At 41.8% G+C, this 23,466-nt stretch overlaps 1 protein-coding gene across 5 annotated transcripts in view; it reads left to right on the top strand.

Annotated features, from left to right (window-relative positions):
* C2CD3 (C2 domain containing 3 centriole elongation regulator) overlaps positions 1 to 23,466 on the top strand; it is a 51,664-nt gene that overhangs the window by 23,341 nt on the left and 4,857 nt on the right. For 3 of the 5 annotated variants that reach the window (XR_012040515.1, XM_072850965.1, XM_072850964.1), the window contains exons 21-32: positions 111 to 379; positions 1,218 to 1,307; positions 2,170 to 2,790; positions 3,671 to 3,988; positions 8,423 to 8,561; positions 10,075 to 10,139; positions 11,384 to 11,589; positions 12,343 to 12,443; positions 13,382 to 13,558; positions 15,684 to 15,901; positions 17,877 to 18,924; positions 19,609 to 19,711. Coding sequence is in view for 4 of the 5 variants with exons in the window: in XM_072850965.1 (XP_072707066.1) it covers positions 111 to 379; positions 1,218 to 1,307; positions 2,170 to 2,790; positions 3,671 to 3,988; positions 8,423 to 8,561; positions 10,075 to 10,139; positions 11,384 to 11,589; positions 12,343 to 12,443; positions 13,382 to 13,558; positions 15,684 to 15,901; positions 17,877 to 18,924; positions 19,609 to 19,711 (3,355 nt within the window). In the remaining variant the exon portion in view is untranslated. Of the gene's footprint in view, positions 1 to 110; positions 380 to 1,217; positions 1,308 to 2,169; positions 2,791 to 3,670; positions 3,989 to 8,422; positions 8,562 to 10,074; positions 10,140 to 11,383; positions 11,590 to 12,342; positions 12,444 to 13,381; positions 13,559 to 15,683; positions 15,902 to 17,876; positions 18,925 to 19,365; positions 19,559 to 19,608; positions 19,712 to 23,466 lie in introns of those variants that run through there. The other 2 variants (XM_072850966.1, XM_072850967.1) reach the window with 2 other exon arrangements.

Raw genomic sequence — 23,466 nt, 5'->3', positions numbered from 1 at the left:
TCTTTTCACTATGAAGACTTGAAACTTTTGCTTTAATTGCGTTGGTTCCTAGATTCCTTGTACCTTATATTCATTCTCTCTCTTCTTTTCTTTTTACATACTCAATGAAGAGCTGTGGCACAAAAGAACCCTTCAGTCCAGTACTATGCAGGTGTGGGAGTTAATGCTTATGTCTCTGTGCACCTCTCCTTCCTACCTGAGGCAGAGAGACGCAACACTCGAGCTGTGGCTCGTACTTTCTGCCCAGAGTTTGAGCACCACGTAGAGTTTCCTTGTAACCTCGTCATTCAGAAAAGTAGCGGAGAAGCCTCTTGTCTGGGGGAACTCTTGCAGTCTGCCAATATCGTCTTCTCTGTCTACCATCAGAGCACCAAGTCAGGTAAGGAGAGCCTGTAATTACAATGACTGAATGCTGTTGCAGAATGATCCGGTCCCCTTAATTTTTCATTTAGAAGAGAGACTATTCTGTGCAGTTGCTAATAGATGTGATAACCTGAACTGTCTTCAGAGAAGGCTTTGGGAGATACTTTCACCTTGTGCAAAGAGTTAAGGTTTCTAAGACTCCAGGTGATCAAGATCACCTTTTAAATGAAAAGCTAATGCCATTAACAGTAATAATGCTTGACTCTTGGAGCACCCTGTCTTTGTATGTGCATGCCTTATTGCCTCCATTTCATGAACGAGGTAATGGAGGTTCAGGGGAATGATAGCTTAAAATCCTCCAGTGATCCTGTGGTAGATAGGCAGGATTCTTTTACAACATAACAACATGTTGTAGAATTATTTTATAAACAAAATTTATCTAAAGATGGCATTGTTTTTTACTCCTGGGGGAGAAAAGTCAGGAGTGGCATGTTGTTAGGGTAACTGACCACTAGCTCCCCACTGGTTACTTAATGTTCATCTGTGGAAGTATTCCCTAAAAGTTTCTCCAAATTCAGCGGTGGTGGAGCATGTATCCTGTAATGAATGTGCACTGGCAATGCCTACAGACAGGTTTTGTTCACACCCCTGTTTCTCAGGGATTTTGGCCTGATATGTACTGGGCCATTGGTTTTGACTTTGTCCTTTTTTGGGGGTTAAAAGTGTTTTCAGTATGACAGCTGAGCTATTGGCTGCTGAGGCAATACAGCTTTCTTTCAAAGGAGATACTGTCTGAATCACTTTTAAATCTTGCATTCCAGTTTGGTGTATTTGCAAAATGATTTCTTTTCCAGCCACTGAGACATTGGCAGCTCGGACATCAAGAGATTATCTTCTTGGGACAGTCACAATTCCAACCAGGGACCTGCTGAGAAGAAGATCAGGTAATACAGCAGCGTTACGCTGCTGACGTTCTGGGTAAATGCTATAGTAATTGCTTAAAACAATTTTCATTCCCATTTTTGGGGGTTTGGTTTTGGTTGTTTTTTTTGACCAAAGTTCTCTCAGACATTGCACATGCCTTCATTAAAAATCTTGTATTAGAAAACTCATATAAGGGTTGTTGTCTGAAGGTCAGTTTTCAGGGCGCAGGATGTGTAGTAGCCGAATTAATATTAACCTCCTTAGTATTTTATTCAGTGCCATTTATTTTCTACCTTAAGATAGAAAGTCCAAGAGTAGTAGTGTTCGGTGGAGGACCAATGATTGCTTTTGAGATGTCAAAGCTGGAAACAAAGGCTTAAATAGGTTAGAAAGCAGTTGGATTAACTTTTTTTAAACTAAATGTAAAATATCTCCTCTATCTAGTGTTAGTTTGTGATTATAATGTCTTGTAATAATAATGTTGTCATTACCATCTTGGTTATTTCTACTTTAATCTCAGTATAGCGCTAGTTTTCTCCAACATGAAGTTTGGGTTTATTTTTAATGGGAAGAGAGGAGGAAAAAACTGAGAATGCCTAATTTTATAATTGGAGATTCATGGGATATAGTTTTCTTGTAAAATGAGTGTCATTCATGAAATGGAAAGGAAAATGCCTTTGGGATCAGAACTACCGGTGAGGTTTTCTAAGGTCTAACAACTTGCTGCTTTTTCAGGTTAGAAATCATTTGACAAATTCCAGACTTTCACAAGAAAGAAACACTTCAAGTACTGGTCCTTGACTAATGACCAGAGAGCGGAAAATTCTTTACTGATGTTTTTAAAAGGTAGGATAAGTCTAATTACGATCTTTTCTCCTGCAGGTATTACAGGCTGGTACCCAGTTACCCTCCCTGAAGATTTAATGCCTTCCCACTGCACAAACGTCATGCAGGCCGTTGTGGGAGGACTGGAACTTTCTGTTACCTTTGCTCATCAGGATGACAGAGAGCGTGTTTTGGAGGCTGCTAAGCTCTTAGGATGGAACAGTGAGGAGAGCCATGAAGACAGCATGGATGATAGCGACGAATGGGAGCAGAGTGACAATCCAGCGACTGTGACCATCTCAACTCCGAGAGTATGGCTGCCAGTCCACTGTGTGCTGCTTGCAGGCCAGACACATCTAAATAAAAGCACTTATTGCTACCTCAGGTATAAGCTATATAATCAGGAAGCCACGTGGACTTTGCTTCGGAGGCCAAAATTGAGTGATGACACAAAGAACGTTACAGTGAACTTTAAGAAACTGAACAAGGTGACTCTCAGAAGGAGCCAAGGACTGCTTTGGTTCTTCAGAGAGGAGAAATTAGAAATCCAGGTGTGGTGGGCATATGGTAAAGAAAATGATGTGGAAAGACCACTTGATACAGATCGTCTTATTGGATCTGCCTATGTCGACCTCGCAGCATTAGCAGAGAGGTCAAGGAAACCACTAAGTGTTAGTGGTAAGTTCCTAAAGAACATTGTCCTTTCATTCCTCTTTATTGACGTTTCAGTTTGGTTACTTCTCTGGTCACTTTAAGCAAAACATTTACAGTTTTGTTTTGTCCTGTATGCAGCCTGCTCTCAGCTCCTCCTTTCACTGAAGATAGACAAGGTTAAAATGCTTGCTTCACCGAATTCAAAACTTAGCAAGTTTAAATGGGTGAAAAATTGGCAGTAACGATCAGTGATAGGGAGAGCAATTAGCCTATGTGGATTGATGAAGAACATTTCTTCAAAGTTACGGATTTGGCATCATAATAGAGTGAGAAGGAGTAAGAATAATGTCTCTCTAGGAGGCTGAATGCCTGCAGTCAGAGCAAAGGACTAGACAGCAAGAAGGTCGTGGAAACTTCCGCTTTGTTCGGTTACTTAGGCTTCTGTCATCTACGTGGTATCCATCAGCGCCCAGCTTGCAGGCGGATTTGTGGACAGGTTATTGGCTCTTCTTTGGAGTATGCTTAGGGAAGGGAGAAGGAACAAGAGTTAAAAGAAAATTTTGTGCTGCGTCTGTATTGTATTTTCCATATATGTGTATAAAATTATGCAGAGGCGCTATTCCCAGGACTCTCAGGAAGTTGATGCGCTTTAGAATAGTAATCTGAGCTGCCAGTGGGAAAATGTACCCAATTTGGGGGATTGGTTACCTGTTTTTAACCTTTACAAGCTGATGTTTCTAACAGTGCACTGGGTGATACCTTGCATAGAAATTATATTGAAAACCAAAATTCATTCTGCTGGTCTGATGTGAGATCTTTACTGTAATGAACTCTACCAGCTATTTTCCAAGATCCTAGTTTTGCTTTGCCTTGTTTAGCTGGTTGGTTGTGAATTCTCTTACAGGGGTTTATCCATTGTTCAGATGCAATGCTGCAAACCTAGCAGGAGCTGCTGTACGCGTTCACATCGTTCTTTCTTCCACTTCTGCTGCTCTGCCCAGCAGACTTCACTTTGCTGAGGAATACAGCAACAGTGAAGATGAAGGCACAGAGAAAGCACCTGATCTGAGCCAACAGGTCTCTGAAAATCAGAGTCAGAAACTGGATATCGTAAGTTCAGAAATCACCGATGGCAAACCACAAGAAGAAGACATGATGTTTCTGGAAAACACAGTTGCTGTCAATATCCTTGTGGAAAGAGCAATGCATCTAAGTTTAAAAGGTAACACCGCCCCTCCCCCCCCACCTTTTTTTTTCTTTCTTTCTTTTTTTTTCCCCTGGGATCTGTTAGTAACAGGTACTGCATGGAGCAATTTAAAAACAAATCCTCAAAATTCCTCCGGCACGGTGAATGGATGTGATGGGTTTTGAACTTGGCCTTGTAGTGGTGCAACCCCGAGAGCATTGCATCATTGTATAAGTACAGGGGAAGCAGGAGGTTAAACTATTCAGCCTATCTCTTAATAAAATCCAAAATATAAATAATATAATGTTCACTGTTACAGATGACAGCTGAATTCTGAAGTTAAGCATTATCTGAATAACTCAACCCCAAGACACTCGTATCTCAAAGACTCTTGCGAATTAGCATTTTTAGCATATAATGAATTTGTAAAGCTGGCTTACTCATGCTATCTGGAGACTGCCAGACACAGCAGTGAGGAAGGGCAATGGAAGGGCAGAGCAGCCTCAGCTCACCCAGGCTTGACACACTGCTTCCCGCTCTGTAGAGTGAGCATTACAGTTTGGTGGCTAGTCGCTATGCTGAGGGTCACCAAAGAATTGCTCTTTGCTTTTAAATTGATGCTAAGAGTATTAAAATATTCCTTCCTAGCAGGTGATGTTTGGTTCTTGATGTGCAGCAATGTAACACACTTGGTGAATTTGCAGGTTTTTGGAGCCTTTTGTTTTTCCCTCAAGTTGCAGTCTGTAAGTGAATCTCTTGGTTAAAGATGAGTTAAACCCTTTAAAGCATATCAGGTGCTCTACCCTTCACCATGGGCACCTCTAGCGCTGCATGACGTGATCACTTTGTGTTTGCTCAGCTCTTGGAGTGATCTGACCTTGTTTGGGCCATTGCAAGCTACCTAAATACAAATAGGAATAAGGAAACGACCCGAGGTGAGTTTACTGGCAACATCTCTGTTGAGATCAACTGTTTCACCGTCCAGGTGATATGCCAGAAAGAAACACTCAGCATTTTATGGCGTGATAACACAACTAAAAGAGTCAAATATAAGCCATGATTTAAGTGTAAGTAATTCTGATACATATTGAGCCCCACAGATGGCTTTTTTATAATGATTCTATAATCTTCTGGAATTCATAGTCTTTGGGAACCTGCTGTAACATTGCTCCTGCGAAGTTTTTGATGGGGTAAAGGAGGTTTCTTTTGATGGTGTACACTATTGCAATATTTCCATCTTCAAACGACTTATCATTTTAGGGGATTTTTAGAAGTAACTAACTGAGAGGCAACTGATACACTGAAACAAATGTTATATAAGCTGGTTTCAAGAAGGATTTTCATTCTTCATGATAACAAATTCATTATTGTGTTACAGATAAAAAGGCTGGAATACATTTCCAGTCCACTATGTTATGGATGATAAACTTCCTGCAATTTTGGAAGAATTACTTAAGATACAAAATTTTTAGAAACTGAATGAAGATACAAAATGTTTCCTCAAGCCTCTTCGTATTTCTTGTGGTCTAAAGTCAATTTTCCTGTTTTCTTTTGCTTCATCTTCCAAATAATATAAAGAAAAGAAATAGCCTAAATTTCATAACATTGGAAAGGAATGAAATTAATTCTATAAAAGCATAGAAGTTCTACAAAATGCAGACATTCAAACCAACAAGTCTTTTCTCTAACTTAGTTCTAACTGTTTTGAGCACTGTTTCGAACAATATTAGAACAGAACTTTCCACGTATCTTTTAAGGACTGAAGTCACTTTAATCTGCAGTCGCTAACCTCTTCCTGCCATGTTTTTCATCTTCTTCTGTACAGTTCTCGCTTCCCCAGGGAATAGATGTCTGTTGATTTTCTTCTGCCTGTGGTGGTCTTTTTTAAAGTTAAGCTTCACCACTGGTGAACGGCTGCTGGATTGGCAGGCACGGAGCCTATGATTCTCTCCCCACAGAGCAGCTACAAAACAGAAGCGTAGGAGCTCAGGCTTCTCCATGGACCTCGCTGGGATGTAGGTCCGTGTATTTATCAATGGAAGATCATCCCTAGCAAAAGGGGTTTCCCTTCCCACTCTTGGCTTCTCTGCCAGGATGCTCCTTAGAGAGATTTTTGTCATATGGACAACTGTCCTTTCAGAATAAAGTAAAGAACGTGTTTCCAGCAACCCTTCAGCCATATAAACCCTTAGTTTATAACTAATATTTCTAAGCGTAACTTCTTTGCAAAGTTCAAGCATTGGGAGTCACTAGGCTAAATCAGGCTCTGTAAGACTCCTTTGATTACGGCTGACCTTTCTTATTAGAGCCAGCAATTCTTTCTATTATAGGCTTTTCTTTTCCTGGAGGAAAAGCAAGCTAACACTTGAGAAATGCTGGTTTTGCCTTTGACTCCAAAGATTGATTTTAGGTCTGCGTTTACATGCAGGAGATGGTGAGCTAGTCTGGACAGATCTTGCTCATTTCTCTCAAGCTGAGCTCACATTGCCCACATCTGTGTTTGAATTGTCATATCTATGGTCTTATCAAACTGCAAAGAGTTTTGTGTGGCATGTTGTAACTGAAGTCGTTGCGGATATTAAAAAAAAAAAAAAAAATCTCATTCTCAAGCAAATCCTCATGGTCAAGGCATAAATAAGCAGTAACTCAATAAGCTACTGTAAATGAGTCACATTTGATTGTATTTTCCACAGAGAACCAGACTTCAGGAGAAAAGATAATTATTTTTAGTTAAATCAGATTCATACTCATCAGTTTTGATCATTCTGGCCAGCAAGGTCTTGGAAAAGTCCAAAGCCGCATGCTGAGCCCTTGGAAAGCAGAAAGGAGGAAGCAATCTGTAATAACTGAGTGATAGCTGGTTGCAAAGTCTGATCTTGTTTCCCCTTGGCTAAGTCCATTTCTCCTAGCAGATTTTGCCAGCTACAAATTCACCATCTGAACAGCTCTGTAAGCAGTAAAATGCTACTACAGCTTTACAAGCCGTGATGCACTGCAGCAAATTAATCTCACTAATGTGAACATGACCGGAAGGGTCACATACAGAAGGGAAGAGGCCCTAAGCATCGCTCCTCCTTTTTGGGCTATAATTCAGTGCAAGTGATTGTATAATTTCTGCAGCTTTCATTCAACAATCTCTAATCCATAATATTCAGCAGTGTCTGGGGAACATCTAGCTCCATCCCTTAATTTGACCTTGTGTTCCTCTGATGATAAACTATCTGCCTTTAAGTGCAAACATACCCAATTAAGTCAGACTAGTTAATTTGTTACCTGTTTTCTCACAAACCTTTTCCCAGGTTATTTCAGGATGAATGAGGGAGAAAATGCTTGTGGTTCCAGCCCTGAACTGTGTTTACGCAAGGAGCCTTCTAAAGGTTTCACTGGTGCTTTGCAGAGCGAATGCCTAGGTTGGCAATCACAAAGGTCTAGTTTGTGCATAGATTAAAAATGGTATTTCCTGAAGCTACTTAAAAACAATTTCAGCAAAGCCTACCTGCTGCCCCATGTGTAGCTCCCCGGACTAGGACATGAAGGCAATTGACTTTTCCCTCCCTAACTCTGATACAAACTTTGATGTTTTGGCCAAAATGTTAAGGCCTCATCTACACTAGACTTTCTCCTCTCAAATTTCCTGCTGGTGCAGGAGCAGGGCTGGTGGGAGTACAGGTGCACTTAATAGTGAGTGGTATTTTACTTTCCATGTGCTCTATCCCTGCTCAAAGCATGTACCATGGGAAAATACAGGGAACCATGGCAATTTATCTGTAACACAATCTCCTACTTCTACAGTAGGTATGAAGGGCGGTGGGAAAAGTTGGGAGGGAAGCCAGCAACAATTTGAAATAAAATTGTATGTATTGCTTTTTGCTCTTTAAATCTTCAGAACAGATGAGAGTGGTACTTGTTTCTACCCTGCAGGGATGTTAAGTTTCTCTAATTATTTCAGTCTTTCTAAGATGAACTAATAGAGGCTATAAAAATGTTATTTATCCTTGGGTATTGTTAACACCAGCTGTGCATTTTCTTATTCAGTCAACACAAGTGAGCTTCCTCTCAGCAATCCAGCTGTTAAGTCAAACTGCCTTTTGTAACACTGGGTATTTTCTATGTTTGCAGCTAGGATTGCCAAACTCTGTGGTCCAGCACTGAGGGTAACTCAAGCACTGGAACATGGTCCTGGAGACCTGGGGTTTATTCCTAGCTTTGCCTCTGACTTCTCAGATGATCTTGGGCAAAAGGTTTTTCTGTTTGTCCCTTGAATATTCCAGTTTCTGCTCTGTAAAAGGTTCAAGTAATATTTGCTCCCATTGTAAATGTAAAGTATTTTCAGCTCCACCAATGAAAAGGGGTATTTCCTAGATGGTGGATTTCTTTGTTAATTATCTGGTTTTAATTGCTGAACTGCCTTTAGATTTTTTTTTTTTAATTATTAATAACAAATCTGTATTGAATTCTGTATCATTTTAGGGAGTCCTTTGACAGAACGTGAAGTAACAGCACCCAGTAGCTGCGTATCATTTGCTGTTGCTGGTGCAGATGCTCCAATAACCACTTCAGTAATAGAAAATACAGACTCACCGGTCTGGGACTTTCAGCAACAAGCAAGGTAAGCGATGTGGACTCGCACAGACACGCTTTGGATCTGACAGCCAGGCTGGGTGTGAAAAGGACATATGCAGTTTGCAGGGGGAATGCTTTTCTACTTACCAGGCCGGTACTCAGCTAAAAATGCTTGTTTCCATGTTTTATGATGACCATGTGCTCCTATTGGGTGAAAAGTTGTTTGAGGAGGCTTGGTCTTAAAGCTAGCTTGAGGAAGGATGGTTTGACATGCACGGAACCTTGGCTGCATTGTATTTTGGCTTAAGACCTTGGGTGAGTCAGTGTATTTCCACTCATCTGTAGTTTCCTCGTCTAGAGGAAGGGGCTGCTAATTGCTAAAGGACTCTTGGCAAGGTTAAGTAAAACTTGATCCAATTTATTGGCTTTTTTGGTATGTTTTACTTTGTTTCATGCTTAGAAATTATGCCCTGGTTCAGGACCAGAGCTCTAAGTTGGGATTCACCTACTGAAACTTTATATATCTGGAAGTTAGGTTTCTGACTCAGAGCTGTTCAGCCGTGGCTTCCTCTGCAGTCACTGGAGAGACGCAGGCACCTCCAGACGGTGAGTCACTTGACCTGTGTTAGAGACCCAACTTAGGACAAAATTCCTTAAGGATGCCTGTTTCTCTCTAGTGACTGCCAAAATAGTGTAGGGAACAGAGCTCAGACTTAGATATCTGAGCCTAAATTAGAGCAGATGAATTGACCACTCCAAGGAACCTCAGCAGATCAAGTCATTCGGTAATAAACCTGTGTTTGCAGTCTTGTGGTTTCCCCAGTGTTTCTATACCAGAGTTTAAATTAATTCCAAAGCAGTAGCCAGAAGCGTTTTCTAAACTAGGTGAAATATGTCTGTTACAGGCAACAAGAAAGCATACTGAATTTATTTTGTCCATCACAAAATGCATGCAAATACATACCAGTGCCTGCACAGGAGTGGGCTTTTCTGCCAGACTGCTGAGTTGGGCTTTTGGCTTTAGGGAATTTGTAAAATGATGGTGAAACCATTGAAAGACTGATAGCTGAAGTTTAAAAGTTTTGTTTCAGAGGTTGCTTATGCTCAGAGTCATATCTGAATTGCTTCAAGCAACTTAAAAGCTGTTCTACATTTGACACTTCAATTGTCAGAGTGTTTTTTTTCCAGAAATCAACTTCACATATTACAGCTTTCAACCATAACCCCAGTGCTTTGCTGTCACTGTATTATTGAGTCAAGAAATAAAGCGTATTTCCATTTCTTTGTGGATCTATTGTCCTATCCTTTAAATTTAGAACAAGAGCGAGGAGAGGGAAATACTTCTTGAATAAGCAAAAGCCAAAACCATGTAAAGACAGTTATGCTTTTGAGGGCTCAATGATCTTGGGTTTTGTTGTGTTCCCCCTCCCCCCCCATCATTCCAGAAGGAAACTGATTTGTCTGGGTAAATACAATGGCATTGAATCTTCAGAGGCATTTTACTGCACTTGCTCTTTTTCCTGACTTTGCATAACAAATTATGATTTTGTTCTTAACAGATTATCCAAAGAACTTCTACTGGATCCACAGCAAACCTTGGTCTTCAAAGTGTGGCATAAAGCAGGTAAAGTTTGTAGTGCAGTATTTGAGGAGTGTCTTTTCTGCATCCCTTTCCTTGGGTGATTTTTATTTAAAACAAGTAAAGTAAATTCTGTTAAGTAAATTGGAGAGTAGAATTGTAAAGACAGATCCTCCAGTATTTAATTGGTACCAAGCAAGTGCAAAAATCTATGTGTTTGTTGTTGGGAAGACAGCCCTACTTCTTCGATTCAAACTGCTAGGATATGATCTTTAAAATACTGGGGTTTTTTCTTCCTTTTTACATACTAAAGTTCAGCTGACTGATTTCTTGTTTCAAAAGTAAACTTCCTGTGTAACTCAGCCTTTCTTTGTATTATAGAGAGTACTGTGTGTACACATTGATTCTCGTGCCAGTCCCTCTCCCTGCCCTGCTCTTTCATTTTCTCAGCAGGGACATTTTTAGCTGAATGTAACTGCTACGGTAATCCAAATAATATCCTCTTCTTGGATAGGATTGTTTGTTCTGTACTGCAGATAAATTTGCAAGACAGAAAAGGTAAAATGTTGCACAAAAATGCAACGGTGTAATGACATTTTTGAAAGTTTTGGCAAAGTGAAAAGGGAAGAAACAGGAGTTTCTGAAGTGAGAATGTAATTCTGGAGGCGGAATGCATTTGCTGAGGTCCCCGGATTGGCCTCCAGGTTCATTTTTTCATGTGTCTGTCTCTTATTTCTAGCCCATTTTCAAGCTGAATATTTTTCCCTTTATTACAACCCTTGTCTAACTAGTTCTTCTGATTAAGAACTGCATAGGGTACATAACCCTCATGTCCTTTCTTACACCTGCAGCAAGGCCCTCATTCTGCTGTGAATTATTACCAACGTAGGTGTTCAGGTTATCAACAGTTGCAATAGGGATGGCTATTTTGGCAAATCCGTAGGGAGGGAGCTGGTTTAATTGCTCGAAACAAATTTTCCTGCTTCTCAATCAGGCACCATAACTCTCTTAGTATGAAACATGTTAACAACCAAAATCTAAGTCTCATTTCTCTTGTCTTAAACTCCATTTTCTATTTCCTCCACTTTTTTTGTTCCACTCTTTACTTGCTCTTTCCCTCATGAGAGCTGCCAGCTTTTAAACCATTTTTTCAGTGTTATAAGATGTCTTTCCTGTAAAGTCTAGATGTATTTCAAGGGCTGTATAACTGGCTGATTTTTAGCATTCCTGAAAATGTTTTGTGTACATGCAGTTTAAATTAATATGTGCTTTATATTCTTCTTCCCCAGAGACTGAGCGAGTGATAGGATTTGCATCAGTGGACCTTTCTCCTCTTCTTTCTGGCTTCCAGCTCGTGTGCGGGTGGTACAATATCACGGACTTCAGTGGACAGTGCCGAGGACAGATCAAAGTAGCAGTTTCCCCTCTTCAAAACATAAATAATCTCAAAGAAGAAAGGCAGGCAAGGATCCGGACCCAGCCAGCAAGTTCTTCAGTACGAACTTCAGTTTCCTCCCTTGTGCATATCTGATTAGATTCCTAATAATCAGCACTGACTCTGTGGGTTACTGAAGTAATGAGCAAACATAGCAAATTCGCAGCACTGTAATGGATCAGTCTGTGTAAATATATCCGAAACACTTAATTCCTTGTTTAAGAATGCTGCTCTGTGTTTCCATGGTAGCTGCAGGCCAACACTAGTTACAGCGCTCATTCAAACCTAGATCATTAACATCTCCAGTGGCTTCTATCACTGGTGTTTCGTTGTGCATGTGGGGGTTTTTACTGTTAGGAGAATATTCTGTGGGTTTGGATGTGTGCCATTGTTCTGTTTGCTGCTTTGGGTGGCAGCTGATGCCCAAAAACATACTGTAAATTCAGCCTTTCGTTGGTTAGGAACTTTCTAGTTTGGCAGAAATCTATTTTTCTGAAAGATTTGCCGTTTCTTGTGTGTGTTTTATTCTCTAGACTTTCCAGTTACGCTGGGGTGTGATATACACATGTAACGGAGCCCCTATACCCTACTGTCCATCAGTTTACTCTTCGGTAGTGTGGGAGGAATTAACAAATGTTTCTGAAATAAGAGTGTTGTTAAATGGTACTTCAGCTCAGTGCTGGAAAATCCTTTGCAAGTTTAAAGCTATTTAGAAAACTTAAGGTTTTGTTTGCTAGCTCAGCAAGATACTACTTTAATTTCTCTATTTTCTTGCTGTGGAAGGTTCATGTGTGGTGTTCCTTTTTATTCTAGGTGAAGGCCAGCTTTCCAACCTTTCCCAGTAATGCTACAAGCTTTTCCAAGCAGATGTTGAACACCTTGTCAAAGGAAGTCAGTGTTCCTACTCGAGAGCGGTAAGTCAGCTGGCTATCGGTCATTTTGATCGTTTTCAGGGCTCAGAAATCTACCTATGTGAAGCCTATTGACTCTACCAAAAAAATAAATCAAGCCCTGTCAAAGTTCTTACCCTGTGTTTGGGCTTAAAGATTATACCAAATTCCCTTTACCAGTGAGAGGGTGGCCCAGGAGATAGCAATCCTGAGACAGGTTCCTTTCTGCAAAACCCAGATGTTCTTTTTCTTCTCGCTGATGTTTCTTTTGTTTCATTACACCCTTCTACATTAGGATTTACACTATGCCACTGCTAAAACTGGCAGATACTTCTTCCAGGCCTTTATAAGAATCAGGATTGCGTTTGTGTTTGTTTTTATTTTTAGTAAGGATAATAAGCGTAAGTTAGAATAGAGTATTACTGATATATCCCCTTTATTTTGCCGTAACTCCTGTCCATGGCCAGTGAATGACAGCTGGTGAAATGCTGTAATATTGCACATTCCAGGACTAGGACTGTTGGATATCCTGCAGCAATTCCTGCTTTTTGTCCCTTAAAACAAGCGCCGATGTTTATATATTTAACTAGCGACATGTGAGAGAGCATTTTAATTCATGGTTTGTTTCTTTAGCATACACAGGAGATTATAGTTTTCCTGTATGTGTCTTTGACGTTTAGAGGGACCATGGGCCACCGTTATGTGGCCTGAACAGCTGGCTTGGCAGCTTCCAGCAGACATTGCAAATTCCCTATCAGCCACACGGTTAACCAGTGCGGAGAGGGTAGTTGCAGTTTAATTTAGTGTAAATCTGAAACAATAAATGCCATTCTTGATGACACTTGAAAGAGCTCGTTTCATCCATCAGTGGCTCTTTAATGCATTTAAAGATGTTGGATATTCTTAGTTGGCAGACTTTTGACAATTAGAGATTTCAAACTGTTTTCTGTTGTTAAACGTAGGGCTGTTTCTAGCAGAATTAGTCCCCCTGGAACACACACGCCTCGCCATGAAGAGCATATGCAGAACGTGCGCAGATTTCACGAATCCCTGCAGCAAGCAGAAGGAAACGCGCACCGGGCAGCAAAGATGGACTCGTTATCGCTGTCATCACGCGCTTCTCTTCTAACTGCTCTCAGGTAAAGCAGAGCTATAGCCAACAAGGTAACTCAAAGCTGGAGGTTTGCAAAGCAGAGCTTGAAACTGAAGAATTCTTGCATCCAGTTTTAAAGGAAATGAAAATATACAATAACCGATTAAGAGGATCAGTGGGATATCAGTGTAATTCACAGCAGGATGAGACTGAGACTGGAAAAGCAGGGATTAGGGGCAACTCTGCGTTAGGACTGAGGCTCTAGCAATGCTGTGAGTCTCTGAAGGGAAACAGCAACAGCAGTGTTTCCAAATCTGGATTGAATCCTTTGCTTTACCCGTCTTTGTACACCTATAACACAACACACGCTATTAAGCCAGCAGTCCTCTGCTCTGAGTTGGTTTCCACAGATGCAAGAACAAGCCTGTAAGCATTTTCATGGTGCATGGAGCAGGATGTCCTTTCCCAACAGGATGCCTTTGTTCTTACTAGAAGCACTTTTCTTTTGACTAGATTCTAGATTTAAATCGGGTGTAAATTTTAGGAGAAGAATATTTATTATCCATAGGAATATAGGACTGAAATAGACTTTCTGAGTCATTCCATCCCTTCCCCTGCTACCACAAGCAATATATCATAAAATCCTTAGATCTTAAGCAGGTAGAAATCCTCAGATTTTTATCAAGCTCAGTCATAAAGTCAATTAATATTCTTGGCTTTGTGACTTCTATTGGAAGGTCATCTCAAATCCAGCTCCTTTGATTAAGTAAGTTTAAAACTAGCTTGTTTTTTTAACTTCCAGCCTAAGTTCCAGCCTAGTAAAGCCTTCGACACTGTATCCCACAGCATTCTCCTAGAGAAGCTGGCAGCTCATGGCTTAGGCAGGTGTACTCTTCGCTGGGTAAAAAACTGGCTGGACAGCCGGGCCCAGAGAGTTGCGGTGAACGGAGTTAAATCCAGTTGGCGGCCGGTCACAAGTGGTGTCCCCCAGGGCTCAGTTTTGGGGCCAGCCTTGTTTAATATCTTTATTAATGATCTGGACGAGGGGATTGAGTGCGCCCTCAGTAAGTTTGCAGATGACAACAAATTGGGCAGGAGTGTCTATCTGCTGGAGGGTAGGAAGGCTCTGCAGAGGGACCTGGCCAGGCTGGATCGATGCGCCAAGGTCAATTGTATGAGATTTAACACGGCTCAGTGCCGGGTCCTGCACTTGGGTCACAACAACCCCATGCAATGCTACAGGCTTGGGGAAGAGTGGCTGGAAAGCTGCCCGGTGGAAAAGGACCTGGGGGTGCTGGTCGACAGCCGGGTGAATATGAGCCAGCAGTGTGCGCAGCTGGCCAAGAAAGCCAACAGCATTCTGGCTTGTATCAGGAATAGTGTGGCCAGCAGGACTAGGGAAGTGATTGTTCCCCTGTACTCAGCACTGGTGAGGCCGCACCTCGAATGCTGTGTTCAGTGTTGGGCCCCTCACTCCAAGAGAGACATGGAGGGGCTGGAGCGTGTCCAGAGAAGGGCAACGGAGCTGGGGAAGGGTCTGGAGCACAAGGCTGATGGGGAGCGGCTGAGGGACCTGGGGTTGTTCAGCCTGGAGAAAAGGAGGCTGAGGGGAGACCTCATCGCTCTCTACAGCTGCCTGAAAGGAGGGTGTAGGGAGGTGGGGTTGGTCTCTTCTCCCAGTAACAAGCGATAGGACAAGAGGAAATGGTCTCAAGTTGTGCCAGGGGAGGTTTAGATTGGGTATTAGGAAAAATTTCTTCACCGAAAGGGTTGTCAAGCATTGGAAGAGGCTGCCCAGAGAGGTGGTGGAGTCACCATCCCTGGAGGTATTTAAAACACATGTAGATGTGGCACTTCGGGACATGGTTTAGTAGGCATGGAGGTGTTGGGTTGATGGTTGGACTAGATGATCCTAGAGGTCTTTTCCAACTGTAATGATTCTATGATTCTATTCTAAGTTTCATAGCTAATTCAGCATTTGTTCTTGAGTGTTATCCTCTTGCTTAGACAGAGCAACCTCAACACTTACCTACTGATGTATTTTTTTCAATAATAACCCTTAATCTTGTAATTTGCGTATTTACGTGCTGTTGACTAGAATGATACAAATAGAACCAGTCTGCCACAGGCTTATTTTTTCCTCTTACCAAATTTCTTACCACTGCTTACAGAAAAAACTTGAGTGAGCTGGATGAGGTTCAAAGATACTTCAGTCAGAAGCTGACCAGGTCTTTTCCTGACTTCAGTTATGGTAACACATCCAAACCAAGTCATGAGGAGCGGCAGAATGATCATCGGGGCTTGATAAGCAGAGAAGTGGATCCCAATGGATGCCATCTTTTGGAAAAATCTAGTCAGTTGGTGTCTCAGGTCAGCAGCCTCATCAATGGTAAGTTGTCACTTGGTTTGGAATCTTTTGTCAGAAGCTGCCTTAAAGTATCTTCAAATTTCAGTACGTGTTGGTCCGTTGGGAGGATGCTTCAGAGAGACTTTCAAACCCCTGTCAGTAATGATAGTGTTGAACTGAAACATTCAGAAGGAAGATTAGGTAGGAGTTAAGGCCCTCTCAAGATAGCCTAAATTCTACTGAAATTTCAGTGTCTTTTCAGTAGAAAAAGGGCGTTCTTGCAGAAAAACAATTGATTCTGTGATTCTGTGACAGAATGGTACTGAGCTGTCTGTGGTTCTTTGCTAGTAGGAATTGGCATATCTCTGTTTTCAGGTGAAATTTATGCGCTACGATGAATAGCTAAAATAAAGCCTTTTTAGGATGGGAAAGGCAAAGCTCTTAGTAAGCAGCTTCTCTTCTGTTTTTTCAGTACATTTCCTCTTTTAGAGGCATCAGGGCAATTAATTTTCCCTGTCGTTAGTGCTGTTGGACACAGAATGACATCCTTAATAAGGATCGAGTATGACACAACAGGGAAGGAAACCATATCTCTTTGTACACCTTGTTTTCAGGCGTATGTTTTTTCACTCTGCCTGGCATTTCTAACAGCTCCGTTGTAACCGCTCTTCATCTCAGCGCTAGCCTGCTCACTGATTGCAGTTAATTTAATGTTAGCTTAACTGTTCATACCACTCTCATCTCATACGAGAGAGGTGCTGTGAGTAGCAAAATGACTAGGAAATCAAATCCATGCTGGTGCTTTTAAAGTACTTTATCGGAGTAGAGAATAAACTGTGGCTCGGAGCGCTGCCAGTTGAAAAGTTATTCTGTGCTGTTTCTGCCTGTGGCTACCTACAGGGAAGCAGCACTTCCAAGAGATGGAGTTGAAGTCTATTATGCCAGAATTTGCCATTCTTGTATCACCACCTTGATCTTCTCTTTTTTTTTTTTTTTTCTTTTTCTTCTCCAAGGTTCTGCTCTTTTTGTTCCCCTTCTCATCTTTATTAACTGTTTTTACTGCTTCTTTACATGCTCTCTTCTACAATCTGTCTCAAACTCTTCCTTCTCCTTTTCCAAATGTCCTCCACCATTACCTTATAGCAAGACTTTTTCTCTTGCCTCGGAGTAACAGTAGTTTGCCATTTAACCTAATACTGGTGAACTAATTTCTCAAAGAATGCAAGAAATGAATAGGATCTGCTAACTAGGAACCAAAAATAGGTGATTGTGGCTTTTTAAAGAATTTGTAAAATCCCCAGAGATTTTTCAGGATTGCATAGATTTTATTAATGTTTAGGTTCCTAATCCAAACACCTATTTTCAGAGCCTGTGTTAGGAGCACAGGCAGCTCTTTGTTTTCAGACTTTACAATTTTACCACCACAACCGAGCAATAGTCCTGAGTGAATTTCTGTTTTACAAATATTTAATTAACAATTGTCTGTCATTCGATTCAAGTTGCTAAATCGAACTGAAAACTGGAGAATATCAGTACCAACTGTGTCTGCTGGGCCCCTACGTAAACGTGGGGAAGCTATGCGAGGAAAAGGTGGTTAGATTATCCATCATTCCTGTCTAGATTATTCCTCTCTCCTTCCCACGTGGTCTGAACTGGCCAAACTGTTTTTAGCCACTCCAAGCAATAGGTATTTTTTCCATTTGCTTTAGGTGTACTCTGTATATCAGAGAATTTTCACTGTTCAATTTTTTTTTCTTTACATTGATGTAGGTATTCTTAGTTATTTCCCAGTAATTTCATCCTGAACATTTCCTTAGCATTTCTGTCCTTCTCCTGGCCTTGTCAATGGTAAAGAGAGCAGAATGTGATCACATCAGCAGAGTGTTTGACAAAGCTGTGCATGTTTAACTCCTAACCATGCTTGCATATATGATTTTTCTACAAAAAACTCAAATAAATCAGATAAAAGGTGAATTGTTGCTCTGTGCATTTCCTGATGCTGTTTTCTATTGATCAGATTTACAGACTATAACTAAAAATAGTAAAGAATCTTCTGATGTGCATCAAGACAACAGCAGAAAGCTGGGTGCTACACATGTACCCAACCAGAAGGATGAAGAAGCCAGAACCGAAGTATGTCAAGGCCAACTTGAGTTGGACTCACCCAGCGTTCGCAGTGATACACAGCAGCCATGCTCTTTTGGGAAAGCGGTGTTTGAGAGACACATGTTGCATGAATTTCTAGAGCAAGCTGTCCCTGAAGATGAGCATCCCTTGCCAACAGACTACAACCAGGAAGGTGAAGATGCTTTTGCCATCCAGCCACACAGTGAAGAAGAATATGAAGTAGACATTATAGAACCACGAACTCTTAACGAAATAACCACCGTAACGGACAAAACTAGTCCCTGGTCCAGTGTGCTATCTGAAGTGGAGCAGGGTGCTGACCAGCAGCCCGTAGATTTGGGGCCTGAAGATCAGCACTCAGTGGATATAGACTGTTTGCAAAGAGGAAACAGCAGACGGAGCAGTACCTTCTCCAGCATACTACAAGGTGACAACCAAAGCATGCTCACCGCCCTTAGCCCATGTGTTAGCCTCCACGCAGACGAGGGTAGTCCTTGGGCAGTAACAGAAGGCTTTCAAAGCTTGAATAGTGGCAGAGAAACAACGGAGAAGGAGCTGTTTCAGCCTGCTCATGTATCAGAAATGCATCAAACAGCCAACAGCCCTGTAGAAAATGGAAATTGTGACTGGGATAGAGCATTTAACACTAAACCAATAGAGCAAAATGTAGAGTTTCACGCAGCCTCCAAAGAACTACTGGCATTTCCGGGAGATGTTGGTTTGACCAATCCAAAAACCACAGAAAGAGAGAAGGAGGAAAGCGGTGAGGTTGTAAATGAATATCGTCAAGACGAGGAAGAAAGCGGTTCCGATGAGATCTATGTTAAGAGTGTATCCGCCCGAGCAGGCTTGGAAGGAAATAGTGAAAGCTTTTCTGATGACAGTAGTGAAGACCCACTGGAAGAGTCAGAAAAGTCTAACAAACCAAAAATTGTTTTGTATCCTTCTTTTCTCTTTTCTTAAACACACATTGCATTCAAGGAGCGTGGCCTATTTCTTGGTTAGAATCTCACTGGCCTCAGGAGAGAGAAATTCCTTGTGTGGAGCTCTTGCCTGTAAAATGAGTCTAGAATTGGTGACCTGAGAAGGTGTTGGAAGACCCTGTTATGTTGTGTTTCACACAACGTAGTGATGACTTCCTTACCATTTGTAACCAATATATTCTGTGATCCGTGAGAGTTACTTCATTTTGGGTAGTTTCAACATGTTGTCTTGCATTTTTCCCCCATGTTGTTTTTCTCCGTGTATTATAGCTCTTATGTTTCTTCTGTATTAAAAGAAACATAGTTTATTTTGCTTTTAAAATACTTTCCCGCGTTTCTTGCACGGATCCCAAATCTCGCATTCAGTTTCACTAAGTTGTGTTGGAATTTTTGCAGGATGAAGTACTCGACAAATACGCAAGGTATTACTGTAAAGCAAGTTGGTGTCCCATGCTCTGTGAGGCCAAGGTGAGAGAACCAAGTGTTCAGAACAACAGAATATTAATTAAACTGAATGAGACTCACCATCTGGGATCCATTAACAGCTGTTACAGTGAGGCTTATTCCACATCTGCAGCTCCTGTGGAGCTCTGGGCGACTACATGCTGCCAAAGGTTGTTCCTTAACAGCTCTGCTCAGATCTCATCCTGTTGTTGTTCCCAACTTCTTCCTTCCACCCCAGCAGATGGAAGCTTCCATGAGGCTGCTCAGCATTTCTTCTCATCCTTCCACAGCTCTGAAAGTAAGTATGGGACATCCTTTCCTTTATTGTCCCGGCTTAGCGGAGTCCCTTCGTTAAAGCAGGAATGGAAGTACTTTTCCCTGTCTTTGCCTGTCAGCACTCAGGTTAGAGGTGATGGCTTCCAAATCAAGTCAAGAAGAGTCTTTCTGATACCTCTTCTCTCTGTGAGAATCATTTTCAGCATTCACGGCTGCATCGTCTGTGATACTTATGCGTTTATGTGAACCAGTTTGTCTATATACGCAGTGAACGTTGCTCTTCTCCGTTGGGGTCGGGGAAGTGGCAGGTGCTCACTCCACCCTTCTTTGTGCTTTAATGTGAGGTAAGGTGCGTAATTTCGAGGACGCAAGCTGTAACTTGTAAATATGACTGCAATTTTATATCTTTTAGATAGACAGATAGAGATCTTTTAGAGTTTGCAGCAGAGAGCCTCTCCTTGAGAGATATCAAGTAACTGTTCTTCAATGGAGGGAGTAGTAGAATAGTTGGAGTCGTCGTTACTCGTACAGGAAAGCTGTTGATTTGCTTTTGCTGTTTCATAGATGTTTTTATGTGCATAAACATTTATTTACTGCAAAAGGTTAGAGATAATTTTATTTCCAAAAGTTTGTGGCTCAGTTGTTTTGAGGTCTACATATTATTCTTTTCCAGCCACAGCTTTGCTATGGATGTTGATGTGGCTCGGGGTACTGCAGCGGCTGGGCTGTTTGTTTACCACTCCCAGAAAAGATAATGTGTTGGTTCCCCTCCTTAGGACCTATGAAAAAAAGGCTCTAAGGAACATTTATGTGATCGGAAGCAGCTTGCTTAATTAAACAGCACAGAAACAGGCAGGATCTAATAGCTCTGAAGTAATGGAAACTAAATTAATAAACATGTTCACAGCTCAAGTAAAATACCTTTTTGCTGTTCTGTGTTGTAAAAACGATTTTTTTTTCTCATTTACGTAATATTATCTTTTCCTACAGCCCTTGAAACTTGTTCCTGATGAAAGTAGAGAACCTCTGTCAGAGGAGTCTTGGGCATAGCATGCTTCAAGGATTCTAAGATATATCTTGATTATAACACCTGGACTGCAGTGTGTCTTAGCGCTTGTTAAGCATACTTTCCATGCTGTGTCTAAACATTTTGGATTAAATCAAAAGCAGAATCTCAAGTGTGTTTCTCCTTTGGAATCTCCTTCAAATTGTCCTTGTTCCCTTCTGTCCATCGCTGATATCCCCTTCCCCTCTGTCTCGCTGCCATGCCCCCGCTTCTAAGTTTTGCTTTCGCTGCAGAGTTAGCTCTGGTTCTTCCTGTGGAAGCTCCGTGTCTTTCTGTGCATCTGCAAATCATCACTCAAACCTACGGTTTAGTATTAGTATCAGCTTTACTTGAATTCCCTTTCTCTGCAGTGCTGAGCTTAGTGGCTAGAAACACACTCCTGAAAGTGATTAATAATTAGGGAGCATATTAGCAAGGCACGATTTGGATATAGCTGACCTTAAACCAGCTTAAATCCAGGATTAACTACAGCTAATCCTTTGCAGTAGCACTTGTAGGCTTCTGTTGAGACAGGACTCAGTTGTGCCTCGCGTTGTGTACCCAGCATCAAGCAGCCTGTGTGAAGAACAAGTTTCTCGCCTATGCCGAAGGTAAAGTGTAGTTCAGGAAAACTGCTTTCTCATAGGTTTGTTCTTAATTAGCCTTAAGAACATCAGTTTCTAAATCTGGGTTTGTTTGGTTTCTGCACAGTTCAGCAAACACGGAGTGTGACAGCAAGGCTGAAATCCGAGCTGTTCTCATCTGAAGATCAGCAGTCCGCTCCCACTCACGTGGCAGCTGGCAAACTTCCCTCCTGGCCTTCCTAGTGTTCCTGCCACCTCTCCCTGTCTTGTCTGACTGCCTGCTTTCCCTGTCTTCCTATGCAAAATGACGAAGAAACGGCAAGAAGGTGAAGCGGGCAGTCATGTCAAAGGAGTTGGCAGCATTTTGAGACAAAAGGGTCGTCTCAGCTCCTGCTGCGAGGACACGGGGATCTGAGAAGGTGCTGCAGCAGCTCAGGCCTCAGCCTGGGTGCTGTGGTCACCTTCCAGGGACCCGAGTTCTACAAAGCCTCACGAAATCTAAAATTTTTTTTACCTTTTTTCTCCATTACATCAGACTCAGGTTTCCAGTTCTTGAGGTCCTTCCCAGCTCTCCTCTTCCACACTGGTCGCCTGCTGTCCTGTCTGATCCAGCAGTCCTGGTTCCACTTCTGCCACTGTTCAAGTTCAGCAAGTAGCTTTGCACTTTTCTCCTCTCAGTCTTTTTCCAGGCAGTTCCTGATACAACTTAGGGAAAATTATCCAAGTTCCTGGCTAAGCTTAACAGCATCCAACACTGTATTTACTGTAAGCTACAAATATTTTTTAAATGAGTCAGAGCCATTGCATAGGTGGCCCGGATTACTATCCAAATCTTATTTCTGACCGTTGCCCCTGGCCTCCCTTCTCCTCCCTGTGTGCCTTTACTGCGTTCGTGTGTTCCATGTTATTTTATATACTATTGCTGATTTTTCAGGGCAAAAAATTTAACCTCTTTAGGTGTGTCGTTTCACACAGACGGCACTGCAACACTGATTCTGGTTAGGGTTTGGGGCAATCATCTGCTAGAGTAAAAACATTCAAATGTGATTCCAGCAAGATGCTGGCTGGGAAACCCATATTAAGGCTCGCTGCCTTTCAGAGTTGGCCCAGTCTACTGGTGATGAAGCTGGGTTTTTGGGGGGCAGGAGGAAGTATTTAAAAAATTGGAGAGTTAATAAACTTTTCATTAAAAGATCTTGATTCCCCCCCCCCTTCTGTGAATACTTCAAAAGGATAAGAAACTTGGATGGAAACCAGTTTTACTCAGAATAATTAATATTTGTGTATCCATGGATTTACCTTCAGTGTAAATTAGAAATAACACTTTTATAACACAGGCTTAGGCAGATTCGGAATAACAGGCTTTTATCTGTTCTAACAATGCAGATGGTTAGCAACGGTCCAAACATCCTTTCTTGGTTGTAATGTTTCTTCTTGATCTGCTCCTGTTTCAGTTGCAGCCACTAAAGCTCTTCTCTTTCCTTACTCAGCTTACCCAGAGAACAGAGTTAAGGCTTTCACTTACTAAATTTGTCCTCCTAGCCTGCTGAGCAGAAATGCTGACCTTCTCTTTCATTTTCACCATCAGAAAAAGAAGAAAAGGTGGCTGTATTCTTCACTCTGTCCCTTTCAGAGTTGCTGGCTGTGGTCCGTGATTTGTTATAAACCTTTTCCTGTCCAGAAAGCAGAAGTAGGTGCAGGCTCACTCCAGGTTGTAGCCTATTAACACAGATCTCTTTTTCACTCCTTCATCACTGCACAAACAAAACTAGCCGTCAAACTTGCTGCGCCACGGGGCTGAAACGTTCTCCACCCCCGTTACCAGAATTCTTTGACCTTGAAATAAGCCATCCCTCCCAAGACCTATAAAATGCTCTTAAATCTGTTTGCTTTACTCCAATCCCTGGCACACAGCATTTAGATAATCCTCGGCTGGGTTAAGTGTCCTGCCGTATCGCTGCCATTTCTATAAAAAGAGAAGTGAAACGTGATCTTCTGTGCCTAAGTCCTCTTTCCTCTTGCATCTTTCTGATTAAACGTGTGTGCTTCATGGCTGAGCGTCAGATACTCGGAGTCTGTGACTGCATTGGCTTAGGGACGGAGAGGGAGAAACCCAGGACAAGCGCTGCTTGTGCTCAGGTCGTAGTC

The sequence above is a fragment of the Ciconia boyciana genome, chromosome 1 (assembly GCF_034638445.1).
Source record: "Ciconia boyciana chromosome 1, ASM3463844v1, whole genome shotgun sequence".
NCBI lineage: Eukaryota > Metazoa > Chordata > Aves > Ciconiiformes > Ciconiidae > Ciconia > Ciconia boyciana.
Note: the sequence above shows the minus strand (reverse complement) of the source record. Positions and strands in the feature narration are given on the sequence as shown.